Here is a 22,501-nt window from a genome sequence, read left to right as displayed (position 1 = left end):
AAAACAAAAGCAGAAGAGACAGCCTGGGCCCTGAAACACACAGAGATATAAGTAACCACTGCCTCATTTTAAAGAATCAAAATGCATTTCCACTTTAAAGGCTGAAATAGTAAAACGAAATGTTTGAATCAAAGATTCAGAGCAGAAATATAAGTTATGCCCTACTAAAAGCAGCACACTTAGAACAAGACGGTGGGGAAAATACTTTCAACTGTTCCTGAGACTGCCTTTGAGTTTTGGGTCCTCAAGTGCTTTCTGGCTCCCTGCCAAGGACATCCCTCTGTCCTGCAACTTTACAGAATGGCCTTTGTATGCGATCTCCAACGTCTCTTGCTTTCCCTTGTTTGAGATTTCTATCTTCTTTGCCTGCTCTTTAAAAATATGTCAAATTAAGAAATAATCTTTTGGACAGGCAGGGTGGCTCACGCATGCCTGTAATCCCAGCACTTTGGGAGGCTGAGGCAGGCAGATCACCTGAGGTCAGGAGTTGGAGTCTAGCCTGGCCAACATGGTGAAACCCCATCTCTACTAAAAATACAAACATTAGCCAGGCATGTTGGCATGCACCTGTAATCCAGCTACTTGGGAGGCTGAGGCACGAAAATCGCTTGAACCCAGGAGGTTGAGGTTGCAGTGAGCTGAGACTGCACCACTGCATTCTAGTCTGGGCAACAGAGCAAGACTCTGTCTCAAAAAAATAAATAAATAAAAATAAAAATCATAAAAAATAAAAAATATTCTATGAAAAGTCAGAAGGTTTTTGATTTGCGTAAACCATTACGTTCTATAAATGCAGGATAAAAATGACACATCAGAAGTAACACTTGTTTCAAAAGCAGAAAAAAGTTCCTCTTTTTGAGGATAAGAGTGCTTCCTCTATTTAATACTGGAAAAAATTTCTATTTTACTCTAATGTTGAAAGTTTCTTCTGTTCTCAACTTTGCCAGCTTCTTATGTTCTGGCAAAAATATTAGATGTTAGATTTCTTAAAATTCAGAACTTGCAGCTCCACTTAAAATACATACTTAAAAGCTACTCAGAAAATGTATAGTGTGATTAAATATTTAAAATTAGACACAAAAAATTTATGCAAAATTCAAACTGTATATAATTCACATTTATGCTTCTAAACAAATAGAAGCTCACATCTGCACTACTTTTACAATTTACAAAGTGCTTTTATATACATTTTCTCATTTGCTATTCATGACAGACACGTGAGACAAATATTCTTATTTTACAGATGGAAATAGACCCAGACATTATTCAGTACTTTAACCACTAATAGTGGAACCCTGAGACTTTAGATCTGCAAAGGGGTTTAATAATGCAAATATCACATATATTTCCATTTTTAACACCATATTTAAGTTTTCCATTTTCTTAATAGAAAATGATAAAAAATGTTTTCCCCAATATAATAATACAAATAGAAAATATTATAGACAGTCATATACTAACCTAATGACCAAGATTCACCAGAAGCAAAACCTATTTGGAGGGGTCCTATATTGTTACATATATACAAGGCACCAGCACCAGAACCACATTTAGACTAATACTTTTTATTTCTAATTAAAAGAAAACAATGCAGGGCACTCCTGCAGCCTGCAAGTCTAATTGTACATACGTATGTGTCAGACTATGCAGGTGGCCAAGAAGAATGCAAAGAGATATTTTATCCAAATTTGGAGTTTAGGGCCTGATTGTCCTAGCTTAAGCCCATAGGAACTTGACAACTTGTTCATACCTCTCATCTTTAGTCATAGTTTCTCCTTCTCCATCACCTTTTCTCCGTAACTACCCTGTGTCATTTAGACTGGAAATTCTAACAGGTAGCTTTTTCTTTCTGAATTATCTTTACTACTGTATAATTTTTATTTTCAGAATATTCCTTATTTCTACATCTTGAAGACATTTCTTTATAGTAGATGGGGGAGCTAGAGCTTACATTCACTGCCAGAAAAGGGTCAGTTCCAGTGTTAATTTCCCAGCAAACACCTGAGAGAAAAACTGAACAGAAAAGAATAGTGATAGGTGGCATAACAGTGACACCTGTGCCCAGAAAGCCGCACTGCAATTGTCTAATATTTGAGGCTCTCCTTTGTTATAACTCTGCCAATTTAAACTAGAAAATTCTGGCTGCTTGAAAATTCAAAGCAGATCAATACATTTAAATCACCGGTTCAAAAAATCACTCTTTTTCATGTTATAATGTTTTTATTGCAATTGAGGACGTTTTCAATAAGTATCTTGAGCTTGAGGCCCTGGCTAAGTATTCCTTTTGTACTAGAAATCAGATTTCTCTGGCACAATTCCATTGCCTGCAATGGTCTTTATCAAAACTACAAAAGCCAGCACACTATTTCAATATGTATTCAGTTGTTCATATCTAAATATCTCATTAGCTATGAAACAAACCAAATATAAATGCTGAATATATAGTACATAGCAACAGATTCTTCACAGAAGAAAACAATGAAAGACTAATTTTCTACAGCATGTTACCTGTTCATTAGTTCTTCAATAATATTACTTAGGCTATTTCAAGGTTAACAAAATGTATGTGCCACTACCCATGTTTTCTCAACATTTTTTATCTAGGTTCTAAAGGGAATAAATGAGGATGCATATAGTCAGATTTATTTTTATAAACTTCTGATGTTTCTTTTGTTGTGCATCTTACATGAATATATGGAGACAAGAACAGATGTACACTTAAGTCATTAGTAGTTCTATGAATTTTGCTTATATGGCTAGTTGCTTATATGGATGTTGTAAATGACAAGATAACGATGTTTGATAAACTCATCCGTGCCCTGCGAACTTTAGTCTATTTACTGCATAAATTGGTTCAGTCACTATTTATTAGTTTTAAAAAAATGGTTTTTAAAAGCTGCAAACCATACACATTTCTGAATCAGGAAGAGGTAAACTGTGACATAGTTCCCCCGTGCTGCTGATTCTTTTGGGGAGAAAAAATAAGTTTCCAAATTCTATTTTTAAAAAAACTAGAGTTTTCTTCTATGATTAACCTTCACTCTAAAGTCCCTTTTACCCAAGGAATGGTCCCTGGGTCATCTTTTTGAGGCTTAGTTTCTGGGAAGTTTTCAGTAAACCGCTCTCGTGCTTTGTCCCAGTTTTTTTTGTTCTTGTTTTGGAGGTGAACATCTTCAATTGAGGATGGTGTGCCTGTCCCCAAGCCTGCATGTGTTCGCCGAAGCTGAAGCTGGATCTGTTACCAAAAGTTGAGCAGAGGACTTATTTTAAAATGAGTCTAAACACATTGAAATCTGCTGTGTCCAACTTAGGACTCTATAATTTTTTGATTTATTAAAGATTGATGCAAAAGAAAAACCTGTCAAATGCATCAAATACATACAGGAATATATATACCTTTATACATGGAACTTACACTCATTTTTCTATGTTGTCTTTCCTTGTCAATAAGTACAGCCTACTTTACAGAAAATAGAGTGCTCCTTAACTAGCAATCACCAAATTTCATTTAGATGCTGCTGAGTATGTCATTCCACCCTAACCAGAAAAAAAAGGCAATGGATATGTTTAAACCCACTGTCCTATCCTTACCTAAGTAAGTGAACAAGCAGGTTAAACATTAATAACCATAAAAAGAATTCGATTGTTTTCATAGCAGGAGGGGAGCACTTCTCAATATTTTAAGAACATTCAAAGCTACCATTTACTGAGTGCCTAATGTAAGGTACAATGCTTAGGGGCTTTATCTTCAAGACAACCCTGAAAAAGAGTTCTTATCCCCATTTTTTCATAAGAAAACTAAAGTCCAAACTTGCCCAAAGCCACATAGCTAGTAAATGATAGAGCACACATTCCAACCTAGGTCTGACTACAAAATCCTTATTCTTTCCACTGTACCTCAAAAAAAATGAGAAAGCGGGTATATACTCACACTGATCCATCTATTATTTCTTTAGGTACTAAGTCATTATCCAGAAAGTTCTACAGTCAGGTTACTTATTAAGGTTTGTGTGAAAGATAACCCAAACCTCCTATGAACCATGGGACCATTAATTAAACCACTATGTCGTCTTCCAGACATTATTCTCTATATTTCATGTTACATGCTCTGATTCTTGAACCAAACAGATTTTTCAGCTCATAGACAATCCACCTGTTTGTAAACTAACACTGTGATTGTTCTTGAGTGCTCAGTACCAGGCACAGTATGATAGTTATTAAAAATGACTCAAAACACAGAAGAACCTTTGGCTCAGGAAACTACACTTCTTACCCTAGCTTTAATGTAGGAAAAAAAACTCAAAAAGAGGCTTTCTAAAAATATAAAACACACAACAAAGCACATGTATATATTTGGTAATTGTGAATGCCACAAAGGCAGTAATCATGTCTCCTTTTGCTTTCTACTATATTCTTAGCACTTAAGGCAACGTTTGACACATTAATGTACACAGTAAATGTCTGCTCTAGGAATAAATGAATAAAAGAAAATGCAAGTCTTACCGGGGTTTTCATTCCTCCACCATCCTTCCCCAGGCCCTCTCCTTTCTTCCAACCCATCTTCTCCAACATCTTCCGACCTTTGTTGCTATCAGTAATTTCACTTTAAGGAATATTAAAATGATAGTTGATTTATAAAAGATCTTTTAGGTCACATTTATAATAAATTCATGAATTAAAAATAATTGGTACAACTACTTTAGAAAACCACTTGGCATTACCTAACAAAGTTGAAGACACACAAATCCTACTTAGAAAAGCATGTGCATGTGCACCAAAAGACACAACAATGTTCTTCCAGCAAATCTAATAGCAACAAATCAGAAATGATCCAGATGTCTGGCAATGATTAAAATGGATAAATTGTGGTATAGTCATACAGTAGAATATTATTCAGCAATAAAAATAAACCATACCTAACAAAATAACGTGGAACAAAAAGAATATAGACACAAAATAAATATTGAATTGTTCCATTTCTTTAAAATTTTAAAATAAGTGAAATTAATCTATTGCTGTAAGGATGGTGATTACTTTTCGGGAAGAGAGCAGGACAGTGATTAGGCGGGGCACAGGGAGAATAAGCTTCTGGGGTTACTGATAATTTTCTATTTCTTGTCCAAGAAATGTGTATTCTGCAATATGTTAATCTTATGATGCATCACTGAGCTATATACTTATAATTTGTGTAATTTTCTGTACATGTTATATATTAAAAAGTTCAAATGAAATAAAACTTCTTAATCAGTGTTTGCATTTTGTCCTATGATTCTATACTCTGCTAATTTAAGAGTATTTTATGTTCTATTACATCTTTTCAGTTCCACAAAATATGCTGTTAGCCCTTCAGTTAATAACCAAGCAATGTCAAACCAATGTGTTTTATTTTAAATTTGTCTTATTTAATTTGAATGCACTCTTTATATTCTCCAAGATTATATTTTAAATATTAAACTTAAAAAAAAAGTGTCATGTTGCTTAGTGTACCTACTTTGTAATCCTATATTTCATCAAATAAAATGTTGGTAATGGATCAAACTCCATCAACTCTGAGGTACACCATTATTTTATGTACCATTAAGAAAAAAATGTTGCCATTTGTAACCATAAAACTCTTAAGAGTCAATGCAATATGATATTGAATCAAAACTTTATAATTAGTTATCAGTTCTACATGAAAAATTTAAATTTTAACTAAACTCAAAATTTATATTCTGAGGAAAAAATGTAGCTAATATTTGATTATGCAGAAATATGGTCATATTACAAACCTCAAAAATCACCTTTTTCATTTTTATCCAAACTACTTTGCCAAGAGAAAACTGAATCAGAGAAAAATAAATAAGAAAAATTATATTTCAGGGTTAAGAACAAAAGTATTTGAGTATTAAAATAATTATTAAAAAATACCAGTCCATACCAAGTTCTTACCAGTCTAGGCTTCTAGGTATCTAGCATATAAAAGTATATACACTCAACTGTGTGGCTAGACTGTTAACATACATATACGTGTGTTTAAGTACAGGTGCTCATGTATTTGCTCAGCAATTTTTTAGGGGATAATAGAATTCTAAGATTAGTGGAAAGTATAAATAGACTTAGTGTCTCCACTTTGTTGTTAAAGCGTTAATTTTAAGGCCACTTATCGGCCAGACATGGCAGCTCACGCTTGTAATTCCAACACTTTGGGAGGCCAAGGCGGGCAGATCATGAGGTCAGGAGTTCAAGACCAGCCTGGCCAACAACATGTGAAACTCCGCCTCTACTAAAAACACAAAAATTAGCTGGGCATGATGGCACGCATCTGTAATCCCAGCTACTCAGGAGGCTGAGGCAGGAGAATCGCTTGAACCCGGGAGATGGAGGTTGCAGTGAGCAGAGATTGTGCCGAAATCACACGACTGCACTCCAGCCTGGGTGACGGAGCAAGACTCCATCTCATAAATAAACAAATAAATAGGCCACCTATCAGGATATATAGCCCCGAACATCAGACCACCCTATGAATGTTATTATGAACAAACAATGCTTCGAGCCACTGTAATTCAAAACTTACGAATGAACAGATGCAGGAGCATCATCTCTTTGGAAAGTTCCTTCACTTCCAATCTGCTCCCTACGTTTTCCAGCTCTATCTTTGTATTTTGGATTCTTCAATGTCTTTTCATCTTCGTATTCTGTATTCTTAATAAACACAAAATATTCATTCAGGAAAAGAAAGCTGATAAATAAAACAGAATTTCTGTACATGTGCCTTACTTAACAAATATGGTTCAATGTGGCCTCTATAAATAATGAAATAAAACAAGCTATGATATGAAGAAATTGCTGGGTGCCTGTAATCCTAGGCATCATGCCTGTAATCCTAGCATTTGGGAAGCTGAGGCAAGAGGATAGCTAGAGGTCAGGAGTTTGAGACCAGTGTGAGCAATATAGCAAGACCCCCATCTCTACTTGATTTATATTAAAGTTATAAAAAAAGATATGAAAAAATTGTCATATTAGATATGCTACTTTTATCCTATTCCCTTTAAAATGTTTATATTTCAAATTATGCCATAACATACATATACATAAGATGATATGGTGAAAATACAGTATATTCTGACTTAATGCTGTGTTCTCATCTTGTCATATGAACTATAGTATTCAAAGAAAAATACAGAATCCCTGGGGTTTGCGGGAAAAAAAAATCTATCTCCCCTTTTCTCTAAGGAACTGAAAGTTCCAAGGGACCTATAGTAATCTGATACTGTTTCTTGGAAGGGAGAAATGTAGAGACTTTTAAAAAACCCATTTACCCCGGCAATAATAGCTTTTGCTTCAATAAAGCTCCATTTAAGTGACTAATTAGTCACTTAACAAACATTCACTAGATAAAGAGTATGTCAAGCTCCATGCTAGGTAATGGGATGCCAGAGGGAAGACACGCATAATCTTTGGCCTGTTACAGTATGAGTGGTTCAATAAAGGTGTACACAAGGTGTAGTGGTGGCACAAAGAAAGGGTAGTCAATTCAGCATTCATAGAAGCCTTCCCTTTCCCTTTGTTATAACTTGCTGATCTTTATATAAAAAGTATGATACTCATCCAGAGAGATGCTAGGGACTGGAGAGCAACTCAAGGAAGGTACGACAGAAGCTTTTAATTAATTTTGCTTTTAAAAAGAGAAGAAAAATACAGAACTATCTATCCTAGTAAGTTTTTCCTCCAGAAGACAATAAAGAAATTGAGCTAAAATTTTTGAGAAAACAATTTTATTCTCTCCTTAAATGTCTTCTATTTTCTCCCCAAATTGGCCTATCTTGTTTTTTTCTATGCTTTCTCTACCTTAGTAAAACAGCAATAACAACAAAAAAAATACAATTTGATGGAAAAATATGTTGTTTTGGCAGCAACTTCTTTTTCCACATCTTCATGAAGTGTAAAAATTTAGCACAAATATACTTAAGACCTAGATTCTATATCTAGCTCTACAATTTAATAGCTGGGCTACTAAGCTTTAGTTTCTCAAAAGTAAACTAGAAATATTAATTAATTGCCTTCCTGGTCTATTTACAGGATTAAGTGATAACTTTTTTAAAAAACAACTTTATTGAGGTATAATTAATATAAATAAATCATACATACCTAGTGTACAATGAAATGCTTTTGAGATTTATGGACCTATGAAACTATCACCATAAGCAAGATAATAAACATATCCATCTCTCCCAAAAGTGTCCTTGTCTCTCTTTGTAATCCAACTCTCCAGACCTTCCCTGTGTAGCATTCCTCCCTTGTGTCTAAGCAATCACTCGTCTTCCTTCTGTCACAATACATTAGTTTGCTTTCCTAGAAGTTTACATAAATGGTGCAGAACAGTTCTTCCCACTTTCTTGTTTGTAGTTCTCAACACCAACCAGAACGTGCTGGGAATGCAACAACATCCTGAGGTAAGGAGGGATTGGCTACAACAGTCCAGGCTCTGTTCCAGTCCCCACTTGGAAACAGGATGTCCTTCAACATTTTAGCCCAGTGAGTCAAATGACCCTAAGGTACACAACCCAATGTAGAATGCTTTCCACAGTCCCTCAACTGCTGTGCGAGTAGGGCACACACAGTTGAGACTCCATTCACCCAGAAGACAGCTTTCTGAGCTTTGGGGGGTGGTTTCACAATAAATCCTAGGCTTCTGTCATCTCTTGCTCACTATTTGTAAGTAGTAAGTTTGCTTCATGTAACTTGTATGAGAGTGTGTTCTGTCTCACAGACCTCAGACAAGTTGGAAACCAGTGAATAGTGAAACTGTTCCACAAGTGGAAGCACATATACGTGTTTTATTTGGCTTCACTCAACATAACTATTTTGAGATTCATCCAGGTTGTGGCCTATATTACTAGTTCCTGCTTTTTTATTGCTAAGTAGTATTTTCACCATACAGATACACCATAGTTTGCTTATCCATATATGATGGACATTTGAGTTTTTCTCAGTTTTTGGTTATTAAAAAAAAAAAATGCAATGAACATTTGTTTACTGGTCTTTTTATGCACATATGCTTGCATTTATCTTGGGTAAATGTCTCAGATTAGAATGGCTGAATTGTAAAATAGGTGTATATTTAACTTTTTAAGAAACTACCAAAGCAACCGCACCATTTTACATTCCCACCAGCAGTGCATGAGATTTCTAGTTCCTCCACAACCCTTCCAATACCTGTTATAGTCAGTTTTGAAAATTTTAGGCATTCTAATAGATGTGTAGTGGTATCTCGTTGTGGTTTTAATTTGCATTTCCTTAAAGACTGATGATACTGAACATTTTTTCGGGTGTTTATTTGCCATCAGCATATCTTCTTTGGTGAAGTATCTATTCAAATCTTTGGCCCATTTTTTAACTGAGTTGTTTTCTTATTATTAAGTTTTGAAAGTTTTTTGTATATTCTAGATATAGAAGTCTCTGACCAGATACATGATTTGCAAATATTTTCTCCAGTCTGTGGCTTGTCTTTTCATTCTCTTAATAGTGTCTTTGGAAAAACATGAATTTTTAATTTTGAAGAAATACAGATTATCAATTTGTTCTTAAGGATTCTGCTTTTGGTGTTAGAATCTTTGCCTTTTAAAAAAAAAGTTTCTAGAAGTTTAAAAGTTTTAGGTTTTACTTTTATTTATTTATTTTTTTTTTGAAACAGAGTCTCGCTGTCGCCCAGGCTGGAGTGCAGTGGCACGATCTCGGCTCACTGCAAGCTCCGCCCCCCAGGGTTCACGCCATTCTCCTGCCTCAGCCTCCCGCGTAGCTGGGACTATAGGCGCCCGCCACCTCGCCCGGCTAATTTTTTTTTTGTATTTTTAGTAGAGACGGGGTTTCACCGTGTCAGCCAGGATGGTCTCGATCTCCTGACCTCGTGATCCGCCTGCCTCGGCCTCCCAAAGTGCTGGGATTACAGGCGTGAGCCACCGCGCCTGGCCTAGGTTTTACTTTTATATCTATGATCCACTTTTGGATCATTTTTATAGATGGTTCAAGGTACGGATCAACATTCTTTTTGTCTGTGGTTTTTTTTTTTTTCGGTAAGGCCATCCAATTATTCTACCACCATTTGTTGAAAAAGACCACTCTTAGCCGGGCACAGTGGCTCGCACCTGTAATCCCAGCACTTTGGGAGGCGAAGGTGGGCAGATCACCTGAGGTCAGGAGTTCGAGACCAGCCTGGCCAACGCTGTGAACCTTGTCTCTACTAAAAATACAAAAATTAGCCGGGCGTGGTGGCGGGCACCTGCGATCACAGCTACTCGGGAGGCTGAGGCAGGAGAATTACTTGAACCCAGGAGACAGAGGTAGCAGTGAGCTGAGATTGTGCCACTGCACCCCAGCCTGGGTGACAGAGTAAGACTCTGTCTCAAAAAAAAAAAAAAAGACCACTCTTTCTCCACCAAACTGCCATCACACCTTTATCAAAAATTAATTGTCCACACATATATATGGATCTACTTCTGGACTATTATTTTGTTCCATCCATTTATCTTTATGCCAATATGATACTACCTTAATTACTGTAGTTTAATTATAATAAGTCTTTACATCAGGTCATATTAGTTCTCCAACCATGCTGTTCAATCAATTGCATCTTTTTTGTAGAGATAAGATCTCGCTATATTGCCCAGGCTGGAGTGCAGAGCCTATTCATAAGTGTGATCACAGCTCACTGCAGCCTTGAACTCCTGATCTAAAGCGATCTTCTTGCCTCAGCCTCCCAAGTACCAGGGACTACAAACTACAGACACTACCATGTCTAGTTATGTCAAGGCATCTTAATGCAAGTTTTCTGAAAACCAGAAATGTATATTCAAGTGTAGGCTATTATCATTTTTCTACTCCAACTTCAATAGTTTTTAGGTTATGAATACCAGAACAGTAAACTAATAGAAATCACAAAATCATACTACACAACTATTTACATATAAAATGTACTGAGCATATTTAAAGACGTTTTTACTCAAAACCGGATATAGAGCTTAACAAATGAAACAATATTCAACATCCTCACCTGTAAACCATATTTTACTCGTATTTTCTTTAATTCTTTTCTTCTTTCCAACTCTTTTTCCTCCTTACTTAGTGTTGGACCAACTGAAAGAAAAAAAGTTTGATTAAAAAAAAGCCACTAAATCTGACTTTGTAGAAAATTAAAACTAATGTTATTTAATTAATAGAAAACTAATATAACCCATTGGTAACCCATTCCAATTAACCAGAAGTTGAAATAAACATTAATATAAAGGATATTGGGTTGTGATGATGTCCTTTCAGCATTCTGGTAACTAAACCTACTTGAGAAGTAAAGCAAAAACTACAGATAATAGGAATCTTATAGTATAGATACCAAAATAAACAATGAACATCTCGATTTTTCAATATGATTATTGTAATAGAATCTCAAATGCAGAAATATTAAGTAAATTTTGCAAAGGAACATAGCCATATGCAAAATAAAAGCCAGAGAAACCAAAATTCATGTTATTGTGTAATGCAACATATTCATTTTCAAATTAGTATCAGAAAACAAAAAATAAACAATGAACATGCATATTTGGCATTTAGGGGGAAAATTTATGTCAAAAAAGATGACCTCTTACTAGTTCAAAGCATCTATTTTAATTTTAAGAGCTTTAGACGAGTGGGCTGAAAGCACAACAGTAATATCCTACAGTGCTACTATAATACAAAATAATGGTACACAGACAATATACAGCATGAGCTATCAATAGGACAGAAAACATATCAATCAATAACCCTTCATGCCTTGGCTTATTATTTCCTATGTTAATATTATATGACAGAGTTCAACTGTGGATGACTTTTTTTACATCGATACATACATGTCAAAAGGAAACCAATCTTTATTAAATTATTACTTTAAGTCATAATTACTTTTTAAATTATTTTAATTGATAAACAAAAATTGTATATATGGTATACAACATGATTTTTGATATATGTATACATTGTGAACTGGCTAAATCAACCTCATTAACATATCCATTACTTCATGTACTTATCATTTTTTGTGTATGGTGAGAATACTTAAAATCTACACTCTTACCAATTTTCAATTACAACTGCTCTTAAGTACATATGACTACTACTACAGTCTGCCTCAAAAGCCTACTAAAGTGGATTAGCAGAAAGAGAGCTAATCAATCTCTTTCCTGGTCAGAAAGCAGACCAATGCTACATATCATGAAGCTAAATTATTACACAGAAAAATCAACTACAATTATAATCTATTAGCCTAGGTCTCAACTTCCAAATATATGTCATTTCTTAGTCTCACTTGGTAATATTTACTGAAATATATCTCAATCTATTATTAGATCAACTGGATACAAGATCGATAGCTTTGTATAAATATTTCTCAATGCAGTATCATATCAATTAGACATGTAGCCAGTAGGTGACTGCTATTTTTTAGAACATTTAGGTAACGAAAGAGAAATGTTATCACAGCCACATTTGATCTGTTTCACATACCAAAAGATTCATCTTTCTTATCAAGGCGAAGGTGGGCTCTAACCTGCCCTGGTTCACAGCCATCACAGGTATCACTGCCAGGGTGAATGTGAAAGGATAAGACAGTTTCTCCAATTTTGACTTCATCTCCATGCTCAAGTACATAAGGGTCACATTTAGTTTTCGGCTAGAGGGGAAACATTTTACAAAACAGAAATCAAAACAATCACTTATGGTTACCTTACGTCTACTGTAAGTAATGTCTGATTATAATTTTTAAAATATATTTAAAATAGCTATAAATGAAATAGACACATACACATACACACATGCACACACTTTCCCAACTTAATGACCCATAAAAAAAGTACTACTAGTGGAGATGAAGATAGCTGAACTGAGCAACTTGTCAAACCCACCAATCTCCCTATCCAATCAGAAATATCCAATTCTAGACTTCAGTCTATTACCAAAACATATAATCATCACAATAAAAAAAGATGAAATGCTAAGAGAATGGGATAGATGCATCACATCTCCCTTTTCTTCTCTCTTGACAACTCGGTTTTATTTCCATTTGTACTCTTACAGACTAAGAATAAGGCCTCCCGCCTTCCTATATTTTTTCTTTTTTTTTTGAGACAGTCTCACTCTGTAGCCTAGGCAGGAGTGTAATCACGTGATCTCGGCTCACTGCAACCTCCACCTCCCCAGTGCAAACGATTCTCCTGCCTCAGCATCCCAAGTAGCTGGGATAACAGGCACACACCACCACGCCCAGCTAATTTTTGTATTTTTAGTAGAGATGGGGTTTCACCATGTTGGCCAGGCTGGTCTTGAACTCCTAACCTCAGATGATCCACTGGCCTCGGGCTCCCAAAGTGCTGGGATTACAGGTGTGAACCATCACGCCCAGCCCCTATATTTTCTTATTATATGCCAAATATTTTGCTACATGCTGAGGATGTTAAGTGTTAACTGAATAGACATAGCTTTTGCCTTTAATACAGTTTTCAATTTAGTAACATTTCCATTAAGACAATTAAAAAAGGGAGGACCTTCAAAGTTGCTATTGGAACATTTACACACTTACTCTGAATAGCTTTACAATGGATTCATAACTGAAAATATGGCATAGGTACATAATTAGAAGTCAAAACTCAACAGCCAAGTAAGTACCCACTGATTATACACTTTTTTCAGTCTTTCTGGAAATTCCTTCCCAAGCAACACATTTGGGCTTAACGCTACACTGAACCAAATGATAAAGATTATGCCCTTCAGAAATAAAAAAAATTCAGTTTAAAAATAATGTGCAGGTAACAAATTAATACATATACACTCACCTGAAGAATCTGTTTTCCATTAACAATTGTGCCATTTTGACTGCCTTGATCCACAAGGACATAACTTTGTAAGTCATGGTCAAAATAAATTTCTGCATGAAACTTAGAAAGTGAAATCAAGCAATTATTAATTATTACACTTTTCAAAACTATGGACAATTTCTGTATGATATGATGATGTTAACTTGAGTCTTTGATAATTTAAATTTTATTATACTTAATACTTTTTTAGAAACACAAACTATTATATGCTTCTGGTAGAAACAGAGGCTACAGAAGAAAATGTCATCTATAACTCTACCTTTAATTACCATGAAAAATTTAGAATATGTCCTACCTCTTCTCCTTTTGTACTAGAGATTATAATTTGAAAAATTTTGACCTAATGTAAGTATTTGTCCATATCATTAAAAACTTTTTTTTTTGAGACAGGGTCTCGCTCTGTCACCCAGGCTACAGTGCAGTGGTGTGATCACAGCTTCCTGCAGCCTTGACCTCCTGGGCTCAAGCAATCCTCCCACCTCAGCTTCCTGAGTAGCTGGGACCACAGGCGTGTGCCACCATACCTGCTTAATTTTTGTATTTTTTGTACAGACAGGGTTTCACCATGTTGCCCAGGCCGGTCTCGAACTCCTGAGCTCAAGTGATCCTCCCGCCTCAGCCTCCCAAAGTGCTGGGATTACAAGCGTGAGCCACCACACCTGGCCAAAAATTCTTAATACAAAATGTGATTTGAAACACTCAAGGCCAACTTCTCAGAGAAGTTTCCAAGATCTGCAATAGTTAGGACTAATCTTTCCCTCCTTGTTCCATAGCACTCTATCTATTCCTCTTATTTTGCTTCTTTAACATTAAGTTATGAGGTTCATCCAGTTGTTATACACAGTTATAGAGTTGTCATTCATTCATTTTGCTGAATGTTAATCCATCGTGTGGATATACCACAATCTATCCATCCATCCTTCTGAAAACGGACATTCAGGGTTTTTTTCCAAGGTTTTCCTATTTTTAAAAATATTACTATAAACCTTCTTGTACCTGCAATCTATTTGTGTACAAAATGTAAGTGTTTCTCTGGAGTACACACTTAGGAATGGAATTGCTAAATCATAATATAAGCAAATCTTCAACTTTACTAGATAACTGTTTTCCAAAGTGGTTGTATCAATTCATATTCCCACCAGCAGTCTGTGAGAATTCTTGCTGCTCTATGTATACTAAACCAAAACTGGATGTTGCCAAAATTTTTAATTTTTGCTAGCCTAAGAGGTGTGAAACTGCCTTATCATTGTGATTTTAACTTGCATTTCCCGGATTACTACCAAAACTTTTTTTTTTTTTTTTTTTTTTTTTTGAGATGGAATCTCACTCTGTCACCCAGGCTGGAGTGTGCAGTGGCATGATCTTGGCTCACTGCAAGCTCCACCTCCCGGGTTCACGCCACTCTTCTGCCTCAGCCTCCCGAGTAGCTGGGACTACAGGTGCCCGCCACCACACCCGGCTAATTTTTTGTATTTTTAGTAAAGATGGGGTTTCACCGTGTTAGCTAGGATGGTCTCGATCTCCTGACCTTGTGATCTGCCCGCCTCAGCCTCCCAAAGGGCTGGGATTACAAGCATAAGCCACCACGCCCAACCCCCAAAACTCTTAATATTTATTAGCCATTTGGGTTTCCTCTTCTGTAAATTTTCTTTTTATGTCCTTTGTACACTTTTTTCCAACTGGATTGTTTAGAGTAAGTCTTTCTGTACTGCCAAACCCTATTCCAAAAAGCTGTTCTAAATTACATTCCCAATAGAAGTGATATTTAATAAATGATGAATGAAAATTGACACCTTGGCTTCATCTGTATTTCTCAGATTACTAGAAAGACTGAATGGTTTTTCATATATTGACCATGATATTTCCTTTACTGTGAACTGCCTGATGTATCTTTTGCTCACTTATCTACTGGTGTCACAGTAGAGTTTGAAAACATAAATTTGCGTGAACTTTTCAAAAATAAATAATGTATATTGCGTCATATTTGTTGTGCCTGTCAGAGACTGCCTTCTAAATTGGTTTAACATATAAAGAGCAAGATTATTTTGTCCTTTGTAATTTTTACCATTTTTTAAACTCAGAAAGTCTTCTATCTAGTGGTCAAATACTTGTTTTTTCCCCTAACATTAAGCTTCTTTTTTAAAAGTTTTTCATCTATTTGGATATATGTTATACGTGCTATCAAACTGACTTCACCAACAAATTATCCACCCCACTAGCAGATGTTAGTTTAAAAGAAAGAAAAAACAGAAATGCCACCAGAAGCCTGGTGTGGTGGTGTGTGCCTATAGTGCTAGCTACTCAGGAAACTGAGGCAGGGGGATCACTTAAGCCCAGGAGGTGTCAGGGGCTGTGGTGCGTGCCACTGCATTCCAGCCTGGGCAACACAGTTAAGACCCTGTCTCTATATAAAAAAAAAAAGAAAAAGAAAAAGAAAAAGCCACCATAGAACGATCTATGGTTTAGACTGGAGGTGGGGAAGGATCTCAGATCTCTTTGCTATTTAAGTTACAGTTTAGGTGTTGTTTTATTTTTTTGGAGGCAGGAGACTCAAGGTCATAGTAAAAAAGTAAAAAAGCAACACAATCTGGTAGAATTAAAATTATGAGGACTTTTTCCTCTTTCTGAATGAGTCCCCAGAAAGTGAAAGCAAATGGACTTTCAAATTAAAAATGAGAAATTATATTCCAAAAAGACAAAAATCACATAAAATCTACTTTAGGTCCACATTACAGTCCATTAAATAAAAGCAAAATGGGAACGATGGAAGCTCAAAAAAAGAGAAAAGCAAAACAGGAAAAAAGATAACAACCATAAGAGAGGACAGAAAACATAGTACAGGAAAGAGAAATATAAAGAGCCTCAGCCAGACGTGGTGGCTCACGCCTGTAATCCCAACACTTTGGGAGGCAGGGGCAAGTGGATCACTTGAGCCCAGGAGTTCAAGACCAGCCTAGCGAACACCCAGGCAAAACCGCATCTCTATGAAATACATAAAGATTAGCTGGGCATGGTAGAGTATGCCTGTAGTCTCAGCTACCTGCAGGGCTGAGGCGGGAGGATTGCTTGAACCCGGGAGGTTGAGGCTGCAGTGAGTCGTGATCACATCACTGTACTCCAGCCCGGGTAACAGAGTGAAATCCTATCTCAGAACAAAAAAACAAAAACAGTAAAAATATATAAAGAATCTCAGTAGCTAAACCTTTAGTTATTTTCTACTTATAACTTGAGTTGCAATTCTGTTCTATTCGTTTTGAAAACTCAATTGTTCTTTTTCCTGAAACCATTAGATGCTCAATTGGGAGAAGTTTTAAACAAGATCCCTGAGTGGTATAGGATATATTCTTGGGTTGTAAAATCCTCCGGCTCAAAGTAACCACCTACTAAAGTAGCCAGAAGCCAGGTAAGATTCATTTTTTAACAGTCATAAAATGTAGCCTATTTATTTCACTCAATAAATATTAATTAAATGGGTACTACTTTAAGACTTCATGTTTTCTACTCTTGTCCAGATTCTTAAAAATAAACATAATTTTGTCTATTCAAATTGTGATAAAGAATTTTTATTTTCTCAAGCACTGGAATAAACAGATCTGCACTGCCTTCATTACCATTACTACACTGCATATTAACCTTCCTATTAAATGAGAAAAATCCCTAAGCTTTCTACTGTAATAATAATATAAAAAATTACATCTAGGGGACTATATTTGAGAAATCAAAGAGCTTACCTTACTGACACCAACTTCAGGGATTCGGACAGTATGTTCCATATCCTTTTCTCTGCAGAGTTAAGTAAAGTGTCTTTAATAATTTTTGAAGCATATTATATAAAGTGACATGGAAAGAATTTTAAAAAACAGATAATGCTAAAATACACGTCTATCAACAGTAAATCTCCTGGTTATGGATTATCCAGTTTCCTTACTGCTACTCTAGATTTCCTGTGCTTTCACACAGTGATTATTTACTCATGTCTTTTTTTCCCCCCAGACTGTGCTTCCTTTGGGTAGACATTTTGCATTAGTCCTCTTTGTATCCACAGCACATAGAATAATGCTTAACATAATGGCCAGGCATGGTGGCTTATGTGCCTGTAATCCTAGCACTTTGGGAGCCCAGGTGGGTGGATCACTTGAGGAGTTCAAGACCAGTCTGGCCAATATGGTGAAACGCCCGTCTCTACTAAAAACACAAAAATCAGCTGGGCGTGGTGGTGCACGCCTGTAATCCCAGCTACTCAGGAGGCTGAGGCAGGAGAACTGCTTGAACCCAGGAGGCGGAGGTTGCAATGAGTCAAGATGGTGCCACTGCACTCCAGCCTGGACAACAGAGCACAACTCTGTCTCAAAAACAAAAAATAAACAAACAAACAAAAATACATGCTCTTAATAAAGCCTTTCTGAAATAACTGAAAGAATGATATAATAATATTAACCATTTTACCTTCCAATTGTAGCAGGGTTTACAGCAGTAATGATAAAGAGTGATCCTATCTGCAACACAGGTGATCTAATGACAATTACTCTAATACATGGGGGCCAAATTTTGTCTTCATCTGCCAAGGAAAGAAGTGAGTAAATATTAATTTAACTACTATGAAAAAGAACTTCACAGGGATAACTAGGAGGCGCCCATAAAATAAAAATGTGTTGGTCAAAAATCTTAATTCTGACTAAAACAAACTTCTTAAATTCTGCTGTATAATACATAGCAAAGGGTAAGGCTTAACACTGTTATTAAAGTGATCCACATAAAGGTAGCTGTATATTTAGCATCTATCACAGTTATCAAAAATAATCAACTCTTTCTTTTTTAAGGTTTCAGAATCTGAAAAAATCCCAAATATGTTTATATTAAGTTACAAAAATTGAGTCCATTAAAAAAAAAAAGGCTAGGCACAGTGGCTCACACCTAGAATCCCAGTACTTTGGGAGGCTGAGGCAGGCGGATCACCTGAGGTCAGAAGTTCAAGACCACCCAGGCCAACACGGTGAAACCCTGTCTCTACTAAAAATACAAAAATTAGCTGGGCATGTGTGGTGGCAGGCGCCTGTAGTCCCAGCAACTTGGGAGGCTGAGGCAAGAGAATCACTTGAATCCGGGAGGTGGAGGTTACAGTAAGCCGAGATCATGCCACTGCACTCCAGCCTGGGCAACAGAGCAAGAGTCTGTCTCAAAAAAAAAAACAAACAAACAAACAAAAAAACCCCAAGAGAAATGCCACTGAGAACCAAAGAACAAAATAAGCTCATACACTATACAGCTGGCCCTCGGTATCTGTGGGGGATTAGTTCCAAGATCCCTCCTCATATGCCAAAATCTATGGATGTTCAAGTCCTTATATAAATGGTATCGTATTTGCATATAACCTAAGTGCATCCTTCTGTATAACTTAAATCATCTCTAGATTACTAATATCTAATACAATGTAAATGCTATATAAATAGTGACACTGTATTTAGGGGATAATAACAAGAAAAAAAGTGTGTACATGTTCAGTACAGATGTAGCTATCCATTTTTTTCCCTGAATATTTTTGATCTGAGGTTGCTTGAATCCACTAAAGTAGAACCCATGGATACAGAAGGCCAACTGTAATATGAAATCCTGTGTTTCAAAAGTATGTCTTTATATATTCAAGTAAAAAAAAATTAGATTTACCATAATATACATGTAGCTGAATTCATAATGTATACTTTTTAAAGACAACTTGTTTTTCTCTCTCAATTACAAAAGTAGACTACAAATATCTAACCCACTAAAACAGCCTTAATCTATATTTTAAGATTACAATGCAGGTAACCTGGTTTTGTACTCTACTGACTATGCCATTCAATACAATGAAACTTTCTGAAGGTCTAAGTATTAGTCATTTATTCACATCCTACTCTCTAAGAATAACCAAGTGGCAACCCACAAAATTTTCAATAACATCATTAAAATAATGTTTACTTTCTGGCAGATATACTACAACTCACTAACATTTTTAATGGTTTTGCTCTTTTACAGTTACCAGACTGGGCTATTTACTTAAATAATGATTATTTACTCACCTTCATCCTCACTATCTTCTGCAGTTACGTTGCCTTCGCTGGTAATGTCTTCGTCATAACTATCCTCAGTCTGAGAGTCTGTAATTTCACCTTCCTCTGGTTCACTATCAGACTCCATGATTTTCTCATCTTTAAACGATGTTGAATTAGAGATGTTTTCATGAAGAGGAGACTCTATAGTATTTCCACTAGTTGGAACAGTGACTTTGGGGGGACTATTTTTGTGATGAATGCCTATTTTGGCCTTCTTTTTCATATTTGCAAAACTTTCTTCCTCATTGCAGCTTGTATGTTCAACACTGAAGGCTTTTTGATCCTCTGAGTTCAAATCCTGGAGAAGGGTGGGTAGATACGTGGGAAGAGGGGAGAATACTCTTAAACATCACTATCTTATAACATTATATCAAGTTTCAACGAATTCGTGAAGATATATGTCAGTAAAATAACAATGGTTACAATCTGTTCCCCCTCTCCTTCTCACATTTCCTTTCTTGGTTAATGATATTACCATCTTCTTATCATCCAAATTAAAAATCCTATAGTTATCTCTGAGATCCCCTTAACCATATATAAAATTACGAAGTGCTACAGACTTTTCTCAAAATACATCCAAATCTGTCTCTCTATTCTCAATGTCTTAACATTCCTAGTCCAGGCCCTCGTCACATACTGCCTGGACTATGGGATAGCCTAGACCAATGATGTCCAATAAAAACATAACACAAGCCATATTTGTACTTTTACATTTTCTAGTAGCCACATTTAAAAAGTAAAATTATTAATAAGATAGTTTACATAGTCTGCAAAATCCAGAGTGTATTTTACACTTAACAGCACATTTGAGTTTGGACTAGCAAAACTTCAAGTGCTCAACAGCCATGCGGAGCTGGTGGCTACTTTACTGGACAGTGCAGGCCTGAAGAATACCTATTCTAAATTTTCTTTTTAAACTTATAATCAATTAGCAAGTCAACAGAAATAAAATACAGAATTAGCTTTACTTACGACATGAATTTAAAGATCCAAATGCACTCAATATGTAGCAAAACTGTAGTTTTGCTAAAATTTAGTACTTCAGATTCAGCTTGATAATACATAAAAGTTTAAAGTACAAATTAACTGTAACTATCTTATTCCAAAATTTTAACTTGCCTGGCATAAGTCTTATTATTTATTGTACATTGATAGTTGATATACCTTATAATAAATGAACAAATCTATTTTTTAATTAACAAAAATGATGTATTTTTATCATGTACAACATGAAGTTTTGAAATATGTACACAATGTAGAGTGGTTAAATTGAGCTAATTAACATGTACATTACCTCAAATACTTATTTTTCTGTGGTAAGAAACTTAAAATTTGCTCTCAGCAGTTTTCAATAATACAACACATTGTTATTAACAATAGTCACCGTGTTATACAATGGTCAAATCTATTATTTTAGCCTTAGAAAAAGTAAATAATTATTTTCTGTTTTTTTCCCTTGGTTTCTAACACACTCTCACTTTTCTTTCTACCTCAGAGCAACATGAGGTGAATTCATATGCTCTTCTGTTATTTTATAAAATATGAGAGCATCTCACACACCTTTTTTTCTTTTCTTTTTTTTTTTTTTTTTTGAGACGGAGTCTCAGTCGCCCAGGCTGGAGTAAAGTGGCGCGATCTCAGCTCACTCCAACCTCCACCTCTCCCAGGTTCAAGAGATTGATTCTACTGCCTCAACCTCCCGAGTAGCTGGGACTACGGGCATGCACCACCACACCCACGTAATTTTTGTATTTTTAGTAGAAATGGGGTTTCACCATGTTGGCCAGGATGGTCTCAATCTCTTGACCTCATGATCCACCCACCTCACATACCTATCTTTAATAACAGCATAAGTTCAGCTTGGAGACTGGCTAAACATTCACAGTGTGATAAATCATATACACTTCTAGCAATACAAATTCACCAAGAACAAGAACAAGGGCAAGGAGCTGAAAAACCATGAGGAGCTTTTACATTATAAAATTATAGCAAAAAAGTTCCCTATCTGTATATACTCTTAAAAAAGCAGTTTCCAATCTTGTATATTTCTTACTTACTGAACAACATATGCAGGGAAAGCTATTTGCCAGTACAGAACGTTAGATAGTCATTAAGTGAAAAGAAAGGAGGGCTTATTTATGGGCACTGAGGCACATATGTATATTTCGAATTATTTACTCCTGTCTCCCCTACTGTCTTCCTTCCACATAACCTTCACCTGCAAAAAGTGAGGCTCAAAAAATATCTTTAAAAATAAAGAAAACAGATGAAGATACTCTCTTGGCCTCACAGGTACCTTTTAGAATCCTCAGGAAATTCTAAAAATTCCAACAGGATTTTTCTTAAAGTTCTTGTCTCGGAATTCGCATATTTTCAAAGAAGAATGGCAAAGATGAGTAGTTATGGGAGCGAGGCTGGACCAAAATATCACAGAATGCTTTCCGCCTCTACTCTCTAGTTTTTCAGGCAAGGCCATTTGAGGAGCCCTATATACTCTTTTTCTATCGTTAGGGAGAGGTGCTTTCACAA

General features: G+C 35.8%; 1 protein-coding gene across 1 annotated transcript in view; it reads right to left on the bottom strand.

Moving 5' to 3' along the window:
- Positions 1-1,084: 1,084 nt before the first annotated feature.
- AGGF1 (angiogenic factor with G-patch and FHA domains 1) overlaps positions 1,085-22,501 on the bottom strand; it is a 32,922-nt gene continuing 11,505 nt past the window's right edge. The window contains exons 6-14 of the mRNA XM_030800312.1: positions 19,940-20,270; positions 18,330-18,441; positions 17,615-17,666; positions 13,842-13,943; positions 12,517-12,682; positions 11,033-11,115; positions 6,557-6,684; positions 4,504-4,603; positions 1,085-3,235 (exon numbers count right to left, since the gene is read on the bottom strand). Coding sequence (XP_030656172.1) covers positions 3,038-3,235; positions 4,504-4,603; positions 6,557-6,684; positions 11,033-11,115; positions 12,517-12,682; positions 13,842-13,943; positions 17,615-17,666; positions 18,330-18,441; positions 19,940-20,270 — 1,272 coding nt within the window. The 3' untranslated portion in view covers positions 1,085-3,037. The remainder of the gene's footprint in view (positions 3,236-4,503; positions 4,604-6,556; positions 6,685-11,032; positions 11,116-12,516; positions 12,683-13,841; positions 13,944-17,614; positions 17,667-18,329; positions 18,442-19,939; positions 20,271-22,501) is intronic.

This window comes from Nomascus leucogenys, chromosome 2 (assembly GCF_006542625.1).
Source record: "Nomascus leucogenys isolate Asia chromosome 2, Asia_NLE_v1, whole genome shotgun sequence".
NCBI classification, from domain to species: Eukaryota; Metazoa; Chordata; class Mammalia; order Primates; family Hylobatidae; genus Nomascus; species Nomascus leucogenys.
Note: the sequence above shows the minus strand (reverse complement) of the source record. Positions and strands in the feature narration are given on the sequence as shown.